Here is a 14,683-nt window from a genome sequence, read left to right on the forward strand (position 1 = left end):
ATAATAAGACAGATACTTTTAATTCTTTCTTTGTTGTAACCAGCACTTTCTCAAGAACACATTTAAAAAATTGTGCACCAATGAGCAAAATACTCCTTCTTAGCTGCACAAAACATTGGAAAGAGTCTTGAAATTTGATTATGAAAACACTTGATTAGGAGCGTTTTCATATTGCAAAGCAGCACTTAGTGCAAACACACTAGAAGTACACAAGAAATTCAGAAGAAAAAAAAAGTGTGATACATAATCTGTGATGCTTACTTTTCTGTTCATTAAGCTTGATCCCCTAGGTGACATGATTAAAGTTTAAAATTTATACCTATTTATCATTTTGCATTTTCCACTTACAGTGTCTTAGTAAGAATAATCCTAATTGGGTTATTTAAATGTTATTATTAGAGCTAACCAAATAATTTACAAAGGGTTTATTTCATGGATTTGGGCATTTTTGTCCCTTAATTTGCTCAGTGAATAATTTTTCATATTAGTCAACCAGCTGTATAAGCTAGTCAAACAGTATTTGTTAAATTCATTTGATGACTGATTTTTACCAATTGTTGGATAAATTATTCATGACTAATTGATTCTCTTATTCAAAGAGATCTAATTATTATTCCTAGTTTTAAAAGAGATCTGTATTCCATAGCACACAAGATAAAATAAAGTAACAAAAATATAGGGAGTATATTTTTTGTATAACTGAGTTGCTTTAACCACTTGACTGCCTTTACTAAAGCTCCTACACCTTGATGGTGGACACCATGCCCTCCTGAGCTTCAAGCTGACTGCCAGTCTTCACACCATGAATGAAACCATTCCCTTTTCCTGTTCTGTCAGGTTCCACTGTAAATTCTTCTCTTCAGAGGCCCTGCTGTCATATTTTTACCATACCAGAGGTATTCTGTGCTGTGCTATGAAGAGATATCAACATTAAGAAGAAAACTGTCTAGGCACAAGTTTAGAAGACCAGAAAACAATTCTTCTGTTTAATCTGTCTGCTTAAGTTATTCATTCACACAAAATAGAGATGTAGTAGACGCTGACCTCAAGAATATGTTGAGGATATATATTAGTTAAAGATTTTGAATTGCTCTGAAACTGCTATAATAGAAAATTAAATGCACTATTGCTGTGATTTAACCCCAGTTGACAGCTAAGCACCACATAGATGTACACACACTTCCCATGAAGAGGGATAGAGGGTAGAATTGGAAAGGGAAAAGACTCATGGTTTGAGGAAAAGATAACCTATAGTAGGTAAAAAAAAAAAAAAAAAAAAAGGAAGCAGAGAAAGAAAATCATGGAAAACAAGTAATGCAAAATGCAAATGATCACCATCAACTGAACAATGTTCAAACTGTCCCCCACCAGCAGCAGCCCTGGCAAGCTTTTCCCGCAGTTTTTATTGCAGAGCATAACATCATATGGTATGAAAAAACCCTTTGTTCAGTTTGGGCCAGTTGTGCATATCCAGCCCCACCTTTCCAAGAAACAAAAAGACCTTGACACTGTGTAAGCACTGCTCAGCAACAACTGAAACATTATAATGTAACTAATACTGTTTTCATTAAAAATCCAAAAACAGCATAGTACTGCTATGAAGAAAATTATCTCAGCCGATCTCTGCACAAATAACCATATATTTATCAAAGAAATATTCATATAAGTAGACAGTTCCATTTAAACAATGGAAATCCCTGTCTTCCTCTCATATATTCAAAATGCCAGAATGTGCCTGTTCTGATAGAGCAGTAATTCTACCTGACATATTGTACAAGTGGTTGGAAAAGGAGCCAAATTATTTATGGAGCTGATTCTTATGAACAAAATATATTATCTTTAGCATTATGAGTACATTTTTAACTTTATTGACAGTTCATGAAAATATAGTGCCATTTTTCTTTGATTTATATAGCTACCATATTACTCTCCATACAAGTCTCAAGTCAAGATGAAGTACGTGCAGTGTAGTTGAGTTTCTCCTACTTAAATGCTGCTTATTATGGATTGAAATCTGTCCTTTATCACTTTTAGGAGAGTAAAGGAGAAAAAAAATAAAAATATGTAACTCTCTGCATGAGAAAGTGCACCTATATTGTAGCTATATACAGTACATATATGTGTTCATATATTAAGGAAACAAAACTACAGTGTCAATCAGATGTGGTGATGAAAAATCTTACATGATAGCAGAAAACTATTGTTTACTGTGGACATCTGGTCAAAAATTGTTGTTTGTAGGAAAATGTTTTCTTTAGGAAGAAAGTGAAAAAAAAAAATACTTATGTTAGAGGGACAGTCTATGAATTTACACTGCACTGTTTTTGCCTTGTGTGAATTCCCAATTCAATTGGAGTAATAGGAGCCACAGGAGTCACAATTTCATAGAAACATAGAATGGCTTGGCTTGGAAGGGATCTTAAAGATCATCCTAATTCTAACTCCCTGCCTTGGGCAGAGTTGACAATGACTAAAGTAGGCAGCCTAGGGCCCCATCCAACCTGGACTTGAATGCCTCCAGGGATGGGGCATCCACACCATCTTTGGGCAACGTATTCCTGTGTTGCATCACATTCTGAGTAAAAATTTTTCTCCTTATACCTAATCTAAATCTCTCCTCCTTTAATTTAAAGCTATTTCCTCTTCCTTTTGCTATAATACTCAATAAAAAATTGGTCTCCTTCCTGTTTATAAACTCCCATCAAGTATTAGAAGTATTAGAAGGATGCAGTGAGGTCTCTGTTTTCTCCAAGCTAAACAAGCCCAGTTTCTTGGTCACTGTTCTTTTGTGTCTTTGTTAATGGGGAGCTTAGAAATAAACACAGATGTGGCCTGATAGACACACAAAGCTCTGAAATTCTCTACCCACAGCCCAAACTGGCTAAGTATGAAGTGTTTTTACTATAAATATCAAATAAAGGTAGATAAGAAAAAACTCAAGAATATTGTCTACATTTGAGGCCAACAAATGCAGCCAGCTTGTATCCCTCAAGCTAAACTCTCCTTTAATTCACTCTCCAAGACAAAGATGATTTTACTGCCTGCTGGATATTGTAGCTCTGCCATGTTGTCTTCTAAATGCTGCTGGTGTGGTCTTAAGTTATGTCAGGGAGTATTCTAACAGACACAAAATGAAACAGCGTAGATGGATGGCACTGAAGCTTGGATATTCATCATACTTATTTTCTACTATAATTTTAAGTGTCTAGTTCACAATCTGTGCAGACAAGTCAGCAAGTGCTATAATCAAAGCAGTATTTAGCTCCCATCATATACTATGTTCTTCCTCAGGGAGCATTTGCTTGGGCATAGGACTGTGAATTCAGGTCCATAATTTTTGGGCTAGTTCTGAATCCTCAGTGGTTTGTCTGGAGGGAAAAGAGAAAATAACCTGTTTATATTCTTTCAGACAAGCATGCCATTAGCATACAATATATTGTCTGTATGTTATATATATCAACTGCTTCAAATGAACTTCAGAAATATTGTATTTGAAGACTATACACCCATTTTTTATTTTATGTATTTCAGATAAGAAATGCAAGCATTTTAACTCAGACTAACATTTTATGGGAACCTTCAGAAAACTAAGTGCCAATCCCACTATTCTTGGTCTGAGTTAGCAAAATAATAGTATTTGTAAGCACACTGAGGCACCTCATAAATTCTTTCATAAGCATATATACTTACTATTAAAATACTGTCTGTCAGCAGCTTCCTTATAAAGCCCTATTTTCAGGGATTTATAGAGTTGACAAATGTATCTTATGAGGAAAAGCCTACATTTGCAGACCAGTCATCTAATAGGTCCTTGAATTTCTATGATCTTTTAAATATGTTGTGCTGTTCACTTTGAGAAGCAGCAAGGTGTATGACAAGCAGATTTGCTTTTGAGCCACTTCCAAATGCAAAAGTCTTTTTTTTTCCCTTTAAATTGTATGTATATAAACTGAAAATAAGTCTGAAATGTTGTGTAGGAATAAGATGGTGTTTAGATGCTTGCGTAATTTTAAAGAAGCTTTAGCTATTTTTGAATGTTCTTTTCAAAAGATTATTTCACAGTATCGTATAATCATATTTAAATCATATTCAAAAAGGAAATACAGAAGAATAGATATAACTGATCTAGGATATAACTGTGGGGTTTTTTTTGTTGTTGTTGTTCAGTGATGATCCCTTTCTGCCAGGCAGACCTGCAGCTCTTCAAAAAATACCAGTGTCTCACCAAAAGCAAGCCAGGTAAGTCATACCAATAAATAACATGAAAAAGTAATTCCCATTGTTTGAGTTGCCTGAGAATTATTTCCAGCAATATTATCTGAAGTCTGAAAATCAATACAGAAACAGTGGAAATAGGATCAACACCATGAAACTTAAATTTGGGGAACAATCACTGGCTTACTACTTTTCAGTCCACTGAGGATTTTTAAAAATACCACCTAAGTGTTGCACTTGGCTCAGAGACTGGGAAACTATGAAGCACAGAGCTATATTGTTGCCTATGTACTGAATGATTAATGGCAGAATAATAAGAAAGTCAGAAAAAAAAACATATTGCACAAGCAAAACCAATTGTTTGTGAGAATTTCAAATGAACTCTTTCCTCAGAAATGAAGTGCAGAATGCCTGACTATGGAAATAATGTAACCACTGTAACTAGCACATACCAGAGTAGTATATTTATAATGTAACATATTGCATATAAGCATGTGCTTATTGCATATACTTGGATATAAGCATATCTCAGCAGTATATAGAACAGTTCAGTTGGAAGAGACATTCAGAGATACCAAACTGTATATAATAGTATGTAGCATATATCTTAACAAAGAAAATTTCTGTTAAGCATTCTAAAAAATATATATTTCTTCATCTAGATTAACTTTACTTTTTCTAAGACATTACAACTTCAACCTATAATCATTTTTGTTTGTTACATTTGAAGGTGAAGTTCTATATTTGATATCAGGAAGAAATATCATTTCTGACTTCCTAGTGTGCAATTAAAGAATTCAAGGCACTATAAAGTTACTCAGCAGGCTGCTCTTCCAGTAAATCTCAGTTATTCACATCTCATTTTCTAATAAACCAAAATATGTGTCTTACTTTCTGACCCCTGTAAAAGTTTTTCATAGTGGGCACAGAAGAAGGAAATCTGAATCATTTTTCCATTACCACAGTAAGATAAAACATCTTTCACACAAGCACCAGTAATACATCAGATCTAAATACATGAATAGAAATGTTTCTTTCTCAGGTCTGTTTTCCTTCTGATGTTTCTCATCAGAAATCTTACTTGAGAGTAAACAGGTAAGTTTCTTTTCAAATGAATGATTAGTAATGAATAAACAGAGCAAGTACTAAAGCTGGCTTTGCACCTACTGAATGCTGCAAGTGTCTGTACTCATTTGATATGCATCTAGCAAAACTCGGATGTTCCCAGAAGGCCACTCCATGAACACTGAGAGAGCAGCGTCTGCTAGTGGTGCCTGTAAGTCACAAAGAAAGAAAATATTTATATACTGAGAGCAATTGGAAAGAATGAAGTATATTTATATTACATTCTCTGTTATTTTAAGAGCATACACACAGACACAATTTCATACAATGATCATCAGCATATAGAGAGTACTACAAGATTCTGAAACACATTTCAATTCACTTTGTGGGTATTTAGCACTGTTTTGTTAATTAAAAAGATGTTTATGTTTTGCTTCATTTTCATAAATTTGCCTGATAGGTTTTATCAGATTGATTTGTCACCTTTCTGTCTCTGTCTATAATGCATATATGTACATCACAGTCCCATAAATGTACACTATGAGACATGGTATATTTTATGTATATTCTATATGCAAATATATGCATATGTAAATATGTGAGATATATATATTCACAGATATAGACATACACATATGTGTATGTCTAGTGCTTATTTCTAAAACATAAAACAATGATTTTTCCCTTTCTGTTATTGTGTAATTTCAAAGTAATACCATACCTGTGGCATTGAGAGGACATCGATTGAATGCCAGGTCCCCAGCTGGGGTCCTTTTCCACACCATTGACATCAAATAGTCTTCAGGACATATTTCATAAGGTGCTGTCATTTAGAAATGAGAATTTTACAATAAAAATTAATGTAAAAGAGACATTTTCCATCAGAAATGTAGGTTTTCCATCTTGTACTAATTCTTCCTGAGATGTATATAGTAACAGCTTTTGGTATCATTTTGAGAATGAAACATAAAAATGGTACAGAAATTTTTGGATAACAATTGTCTTTTTGATGGTCATTATTTCACAGTCTGTGCCCCTATTGTCTCCAACATACACTCTTTTGATGGCATCTGCAATGTTAATATGTTTGAATCTCTTCCTTTTCTCTATTTTGATCAATAATGTTGTCTACAAGAAGGTGACAATTAAGTGGTTATAAACTGCAAAGTCTATCTTACACTAAGATTTTTAACTATTTTTCTAACACTTAAAATATATGCGAAAGAATCAGTTCTAAATTTACAGTCTAAACTCTACATGTGTTAATGGTGTCAGATAAGAGCCATACATTTTGAAGTCCAAAAATGAAGTTATTTCTTTGAAATGTATTTCATTGAAAGTTAGTAATTAAAAAGGGAACTCAATGACTGGCTATAAAACAATATGAACTTTCATTGCTTATTGCAGTATCATTAAAAGGGGAAAATATTTTCACATTTCCATAGTAACAGAACTACACAGAGAAGAAGAAACTTTTACAATTGCAGTGTTATTTTCACATGGTTTTGACTAACAGATTACTTTCACTCTTTGTATTTTTTATTGTATATTCCCAGTTTATGATCTTTGAGCTATTTAGATCAACACAGCAAATATGTGGCTGAAGTCACATCACAACGTAAAGCATTGACAAATACCAGTTGTTGAGATCATTACAAATTCAGCAGAGAAAAAAAAGCATTAGTTATTTAAAAGTATCATTATATGTATTTCAGGAGAATTGTAACCCTAAAACAGAAGAGAAAAAGGAAGGAAAAAAAGGAATTACTGTCACTATTTTACAGATGGAGTGAAAAGGAAGAAAGCAATTCAGTGATTCACTCATGGTTACATGGGAAATCTCTAGCAGAGACAGAAACAGACTCCAGGTTTTACCCATCGAATTGGCTATGCTGTAAAACTGTCCCTGTTTTGCACTTCTACTGACAGAAAACTGAGGTGAGGGAGGGAAGAGAACAGTCTTTTGCACAAAGCTGTACCTTCTCTCAATAAATGACAAAGAATACCTTGCAGATGGCTCAGAAATGCTAATATGAATCACACTTGGGCAGAAAAATTGCCTGCTAAAATTGCCTTACCATCAGCATTCTTGAATTGTAAATCAAGACAGATTGTGCTGCTAAAAATGCACGATATCCATTAATGTCAAAATCCAAAGCAAGTTGATTATATTCTAGAATATAGGTAGAATATGGTTATAATTTAAAATACCGACAGCTTCAGATATGTCTAAAAAGGGGATGCATGAAGCCAGAGCTACAATGGTAAAAGTCAGACTTTGACAAACATGAGCCATTTGGTGACAAATGCAATTACTATCCTGTTATAATCTTACAAATAAAAGTAAAGTTCTGTTTTGTGTTACATAAGATTAATATAATGCAGAAGTAATATTATAAATTACATAAATGTGTTAATACTTAGAGCTCTTTGAGAAGAATATCTGTCATTTAGCTTTGGCCATTCCAGGCATGGCGTTTTCACTAAGAACACTTCCTGATTCTGAGCTGACAGATTCTGATTCACAGAGTTGATTCTGAGACCTAAAAATCTTACTTCTCTACAAATACAGTTTAGAGGTTTTTTTTCCTTCCTGAAAATACCATATACATGCATATATACTTATGCTTACATATTCTATATGCTCTGTTTTATGTTAGCAAGTCACCAACAATACAAGAGGTTTTCCATCTATCTGCTTAGCAGAGTGGTTCTTGTGTGTTTTTACAAGATTTTTCAAAACTCAAAATTACATTTAAACTTGATCTTAGTGTCAGAGATAACCTGTGTACCTGTGTTTTGTGTTCAAAGTAAAAAGCATTTCCAAGATTCAGAGTTATCTGGAGAGAGATGCAGGAACAAGTTAGAGATGTAACTGAGCCCAGGCAAACAAATTTTCCTAGACACTTGTTGACTTTGTGCTATGCAGCTAGATGCCTTTCAACACAATGTATAAAACACTTTACATCAGGGAATGGTGCAAATAAAAAGCAAACCAGTTCTTTCCTAAACTGAAGTACATTTGGCAGAGCTTACCAATCAGACATCCACCCACATTAAAGCATCTGCGGTTCTTCAACCCAAGTTGCACATGGTGACATTACAGTTACATTTGAGTGGTACTGTATCTAAGTTAAAAAGCTTCACTGGTCCTGCTGGCTCTGGTAGTTCGAGTACTTTTGAAACTTTGGCACAATTAATTCATAGCACACCCACAGAAAAAAATGGGAGTTAGCTGTAGAAAATCATATAGCATTGCTAAAATTCAGAAGCAAACAGCACATACCTAGGTAAATTTGCTAAGGCTGGCAAATAAAAAGCAGATCTCTCTTTCACTGACAATGTGATTCAGCAGCCTCTTCCCATGCAGAACATGTACTCAAATTTACCCTGTTTTACCCTCCCTGTTATGCAGTGATAGGCCTGATTTAATCTTATCTAAGCACAACAAAGCTTAACAAAGTCAACAGTCTAGAAGCATAGTCCTCCTCTAACATTGCCAGTGAGAGGACACACACCTCCAAGAGGCAATCAAACCAAATCTGAAAAAGCTGCTGTACTACAGAGCAAGCAACACACATAACCTTACAGACTTTACAATCTACCTAAGAAGCTAACATAAATGGGAAAAAGTGACAAAAGGGTGAAGGGGTTTAGCCAGAGACATGCAGTAGAGCTAGAACTCTTGGATCCTAATTCAGTGCCACAGGTAAAATTAACAAAGAAACAGAAAAAGCTTTTGACCATCTTGTAAAGTAGAGTTGTAATGTGTCCAAAGGTCTAATTTTATTATTTACTTGTTGACAATTACTTGAATCTTCCCATTTCTCACATTCTATCACTTCTAGCAAGCACTGCTTCTGGAGAAATGTACCACCTTCAGTACAAAATCATTACCTTGGCTTTTGCAGCAATTTGCACTATTACTTTTTGTTAGCAAACAAGGTGATATGTAATTTTTTCCATTAACACTTAAATCAAAACTATTCCTACATCTTCTACATCCTACATCTTCTACAACTGACAACAGGCTGATGAGAAAAATACTGAAGTTCAGTTCTGAGTATAATCTAGGAAAATCATAAGTATTGGAACATGCGTTATTACTATGGAATTCTGTCTTATGGAATTAAGTATTTCTGGAAATGGGTAGTATATCACTGGAACCTAAGATATTCTTTTAATTGTTATAAGAACATGGTCCTGCTTTTATAAAAATGAATTTGCAGGAGAACTCTTGTTGATACAGAAGTCTTTTTTCCTGATTAATCTGGTACTTTACTCTCTGCTCTCTCATGTCCTTTAATTTTTACTTATTGATTTGATAGAATTTACTTTTTTTTTTTTTTTTTTTTTCTTTTCAAAAAGCTTCTCATCAGCCTGCCATGACATGGGTTGCAATTCCTGTGGTTGCAATTCCTGTTGCTAGCTAGCTATTTCTTTTATTCCTATAGGACAGATTTTGTCCATCTTGTTCATCAAATGTCCTACGATTTGCTCATCCTGTATTAAGGTTTCCAATGATTCTTGCTCAACTAGCTGCCTAAGAAGTCCAGTATGTTTTTTCTTTCTTATATTTGTTAATTATTTTATCCTTCACAAAGGGATTCTTTAAATCCTTAATGCTGCCGACCTGTTAGGAGTGAAATACAACTTTAGATATTTGAGATACTACAAAGGAGCAATGACTGAAGTCACAGTATGTACAGTTTTTTGTACAGTAAGAAATAATCATAGTTTTAAAATGAATAATTGTGAATATAAACCATTCCCAAAGGAAGATGCTCAGTGTGTGCCTACAAACAAAGCCAACCCAGAAACTTGCTTCCAAGTAAAGTTATGAGCCTGCCTATCTTAGTGCTGATTTTATCGAGCTTCTAGAAATTCCTGATATAATTCAGTCCCTGCCAGAACCACTTGAAGATAATCACTGATCAACTATGAAGAAAATCTTGAACAACGTTCAGATGGTGCAGATCACAGATAAACAACATTCACTCAAAATTTTTAGTTAGTCAAGTGAACAGCTCTGTTTGAAATACAACTTATTAACTGTAACAGCATAATAGGAAAAGGTTTTAATCTTCTTTTACTTACACCATTATAAGTCAGCAATATATAAAATTTAGAAACTTCAGAAACTTACACATAAAAAGAAATCAGTGAAACAAAAGTAACTTTTCATCAACTTTGTATCTTATCAGTTTTGCTTCATGTTTATTCAAAAATAAATTTTTCTATCACTTTGTTTTTTAGAAAAGTTCTGGTAAATTAGCCATGGAGATGTCTTAGGAAACATAAGTCTAGAAATAAACAAATTAAATCTGTTATTCACATACAGTCTTCTGCAGAAGTATAACCAGTCAAAATGTACTTTAGGTTATTATGGTTTCTCTAAGCGTACTGGCTCTAATCTGGAAATAATCAGTTTAATAAATAAATATAGAAAATGGCAAATAATGCTCTGTCTGCATTTGACTTGTAAAAACATTTGTAAAATATTTTATTAACAGCAGGTGGCAACCTTTGAAAACTGGATTGTAGCAGCATGGTCTTGCTTTTAAATACACAAACAATTTCAAGGTTGGTTTCATAAGAAGAAACTGGTTTATCCGAATGTCTTTTTATTGAGAACATTCACAATAATGTTCTCTTAGTGCAGTGCTTGTTTAGGGGAAGTCTACATTTACTACGGAAATTTGTAAATATGAAAAGTATAATTTATTTAGGAATCCAATATAAATTCTATTTATTTTTTTCTGCTTTTTTTTTTGAATAATGTATGCTTTATTAAAGCTAAAGAGATCACTGCAGAATTAAAAGCTGGTAAACTTCACCAGCACAGTACTGTATTTTCATCAACAAAGATAATCCTTGCAGTGTTCTTCAAATGCATTGTAGTACTCTACTGAAGATATCTTGACAACTGTTCTTTGGTTGTCAATGGATAAACACGCTGTCTATAAATAAATGGGCTCAATAACATAAAATTCACATCAGATATACTTCCTGCTTCCTGGCCCAAAGCTACTTTTCCATTTAGACCTTTCTGTCCCCAGCACATAGCCATCTAAATATGAAGTGGAGACTGCTGGATACATTTTGAGGCTTCCCAGCCTCAAAGTTTAGAGCCCATGATTTCCCAAGTGAATGTCTATGTCATCCTATACTACTTGCGACTTGTTTCATTGTCATCTACCTATATAACAAGGCATTCTTTTTCTTTAGGAAAAGGTCTCTTCACAGATAAGTGTATTCATACTCATCCAGTGTTTTTATTTATTCATGACTTTTGTAGGAGCTAAAATGTACACTTTTATTAGCTTTGTTTTAGAAAGACTTACATCAGTTGTGAGGACAAAGTAAAAGTGCTGCAAATAAACACATTTAAGCATTATATTAAAGCAGAAAAAATGCCTTTTTAGTGTTATATGACTTCCACTTTTACAAAACGTCACTTATGTATTCATTCATTCTGTACATAGAAGTAATGTTCATTGTTTTTCTCTGATCTTTACTGCACAGTAATTTTCACTAAATATTTAACACTGAGGTCTGTTGTACACGGGATAAAAATAATTCCATGATTTATAAAACCATACCTAATATACTCATATCAATGCATTAGGAGATAATTTCTGTAGCAAACAATAATTTATCCCAATTTACAGGTGTCTATGCAATAAAATATTTTTCTGATACATTTATATATTATAGTATCACAATTTATTGCAAAGCTACTGCATTGATCTTACATCCATTGGACTAGTTTACACTTAGCTACATCCGAGAAAAACAGTAGTGGTTTGCCTGAAGCAAGGCCAGATATGGCTTTTTAGGACTATTGCTCTATGGATATTGATCTTGCCTCTCCTAAATACATCCATTAAAGTAAGACATACTACAGTGTAGGTAATAACAGTGATTATATTTGGTTCTCACCGGGACATCTCTGTTCACTGCACCGTCTAACTTCCTCTCCAGTTCCTTCACATTGCTGCCCAGTCACAGCAGCCCCCTGACAGATCCTTATTCGCCTCTCCCAGCCACCATCGCAGGATTTGGAACATCCACTCCAGTGGCCCCACTGGTTCCACTGGCCATTTGCTATTGGGAAAAGTATAATTACAGTGATGACAAAATTACAGTAATAAAGGAATTAGGTTATTCTTTACTTAAGCAGAAAAAAAACCCCACAAATAGAATTAAGTAATAATGACAAATAGTGATATTTAATGGCCATGGCACCTCTAAAGATGGCCTCTACCTGGCTGCTGAAAATGGGTTTGTTATCTAAATGACTTGTCTCCCAATATAAAATAATTTTTTTTTTTAAAAAAAAGGTGCACTTTCACTCTGTGTTAGACTGCAAAACACACATTGTCACATTTTTGTATTTTATATGCACTTGTATGGCGCTGTACTAGCGGCACACATAAAAACACACATTTGCAATATGCATAAGTATCATTTAAGTAAACTAAATACATTCTTGCAAACGATATTTTAGAAGCAGAATTTTATATGATCTGACAGGGCAAATGAGGCTTACAAGTAGAAATATGTGCAATTCAATCACCTTGAAAAGCTGCTTTTATACTACCAGAAAATCATGAATACATGCAGTTTTAGAGCAAGAGAGAATCAGTTTATGCATATTCATTTTTTAGGTTCTTGAGACACTTTATTAAATATTTTAGTCCTCAAACAGTTCTTTCTCAAACTGTTTTAAATGGTAAAACTGAAAAGCAGCTATGCAGCGTGTCACACAGCCTTTTGCGGATGCATTCTCTTTTATCTCCAGGTGGCTCATCAAATTAAAAATAAGCCTGGCCTCAGCTCCCCCTCTGGAGAGGCTGCTCTGCTCTTTCACAGCCTGCTGAGGACTGTGGTGGCCCAGAAGCCTGCCTGAATGGCAGCAGCCCCAAACTTAGAGCCATGGGTGGGTCCGGCCCTTCTCCCTCCTCCTCCATTAGCCACAATAGGGCAAGCAAGCACTTACCTGTGCACTCAGGGTTATAGCACTCCCGGCTCTCAGCCCAGGGCCCCCTGCATTCAGAGCCACCATGGGCCGCTGCTGTGCACTGCCGGCTTCGCTGCTGGGTGCCGTTGGAGCAGGTCACTGAGCACTGGCTCCATGGGCTCCACTCCTGCCACTGTCCATCCACTGTCACAGCAGGCACAAAAGAGATGGACACAACAAAGTTACTACCAAAGCAATGCAAGGCTTCACAGGTTTGTTCTAACGTAGGGATATCATCCTGGATAAACACAGCTCTTTGGGCTGAGCCAGAAGGAACTTGACTTACAATAGTCAAATACAGATCTTGTTGTGAGCTACTTTAAAATAATTTGAAATTATTTTCCTTTTCCTTTTTCCTTTTTATGTTCTCATTTCCTCCTTTTCATCTCTTCAGATTTTACACTGATATAACAAAGGACGAATTATGACTTTGCTCATAAACTACACAATTTGAAAGTTTTCTTTTTCTCTAAAACAAGATCTTATTTAAAGGACTTGTCTTTTAAGGCAAGAGTGGGGACCAATCTTGTATCACATAAGCCCTGAGCCCTTAAAAGTGATTCTGTACAGCCACAGCTGTCACTCACATAAATCATCTTATGAGATTCTCAGTCCTAATTGTAAAATTAACTCTGTTAGCTGAATAGGAATGACCACATTGCCTGACACACAGACTCTGTTCTCTACATTTATAATTAATTTATTTTTATCATTGAGCCTCCTTCTCAGGTAAACCATACAACAGTTTTTTGAGAGAAAATGTAGATCAGAAATAGCCTTCCATGGTTGTTATTTTTAATTTCTTACATCAGAAATTTTATTGATCGAAATAAAATATTAAAATGCAAAATAACTAAAAACATAAACCGATTTCCCATATAAGTGAAAATGTACACTTTTTTTAATAACGGATAATGGGATAACATTTTAAAAATATAGGTGCACCTGTGTTCAGAGAAATAAGGAGATGAACAATTTTACTCTTTTTATATCAAAGATAATAGTTGAATGTATCTCTGGTACCCAAGATCTCAGAGACCAGTGAATTAAAAGAAGTGGCATTTAAAGCTTTTTTGTTTTTCTGTTTTGTTTATTTCCTGAAGTTCTATATTAAATATTTTATGCAGTGCCTAGTTGGTTGTGAACCATTTCTCAATGCAGATGCCTCTCAAGCTGTGAAGCTACAGCCTGATAATTTCTTCAGCAGAAATTTTTTCCAATTCAGCAGAATTCTTTCCAAACATGGAAGCTAGTTGCATTCATTAATCATTAAAGTTTTATGTGAAGAGGAAAATATTATGAAAATTACATTTCAGTGCACTCTCTTCAGTTTATTCATTGCCTTATAGCATTATTTAGGGTAGGAAAGATCAAATCCAT

The 14,683-nt window shown here is 34.5% G+C and overlaps 1 protein-coding gene across 5 annotated transcripts in view; it reads right to left on the reverse strand.

The window, feature by feature from the left end:
• Window positions 1-14,683, reverse strand: part of ADGRB3 (adhesion G protein-coupled receptor B3) — a 458,877-nt gene that overhangs the window by 234,779 nt on the left and 209,415 nt on the right. For all 5 annotated transcript variants that reach the window (XM_085217833.1, XM_085217831.1, XM_085217832.1 and 2 more), the window contains 4 exons: window positions 13,283-13,447; window positions 12,223-12,387; window positions 6,002-6,103; window positions 5,383-5,489 (listed from right to left, as the gene is read on the reverse strand). In XM_085217833.1, coding sequence (XP_085073959.1) covers window positions 5,383-5,489; window positions 6,002-6,103; window positions 12,223-12,387; window positions 13,283-13,447 — 539 coding nt within the window. The remainder of the gene's footprint in view (window positions 1-5,382; window positions 5,490-6,001; window positions 6,104-12,222; window positions 12,388-13,282; window positions 13,448-14,683) is intronic.

This window comes from Meleagris gallopavo, chromosome 2, assembly GCF_905368555.1.
Source record: "Meleagris gallopavo chromosome 2, MGAL_WU_HG_1.1, whole genome shotgun sequence".
In the NCBI taxonomy this organism is placed as follows: domain Eukaryota; kingdom Metazoa; phylum Chordata; class Aves; order Galliformes; family Phasianidae; genus Meleagris; species Meleagris gallopavo.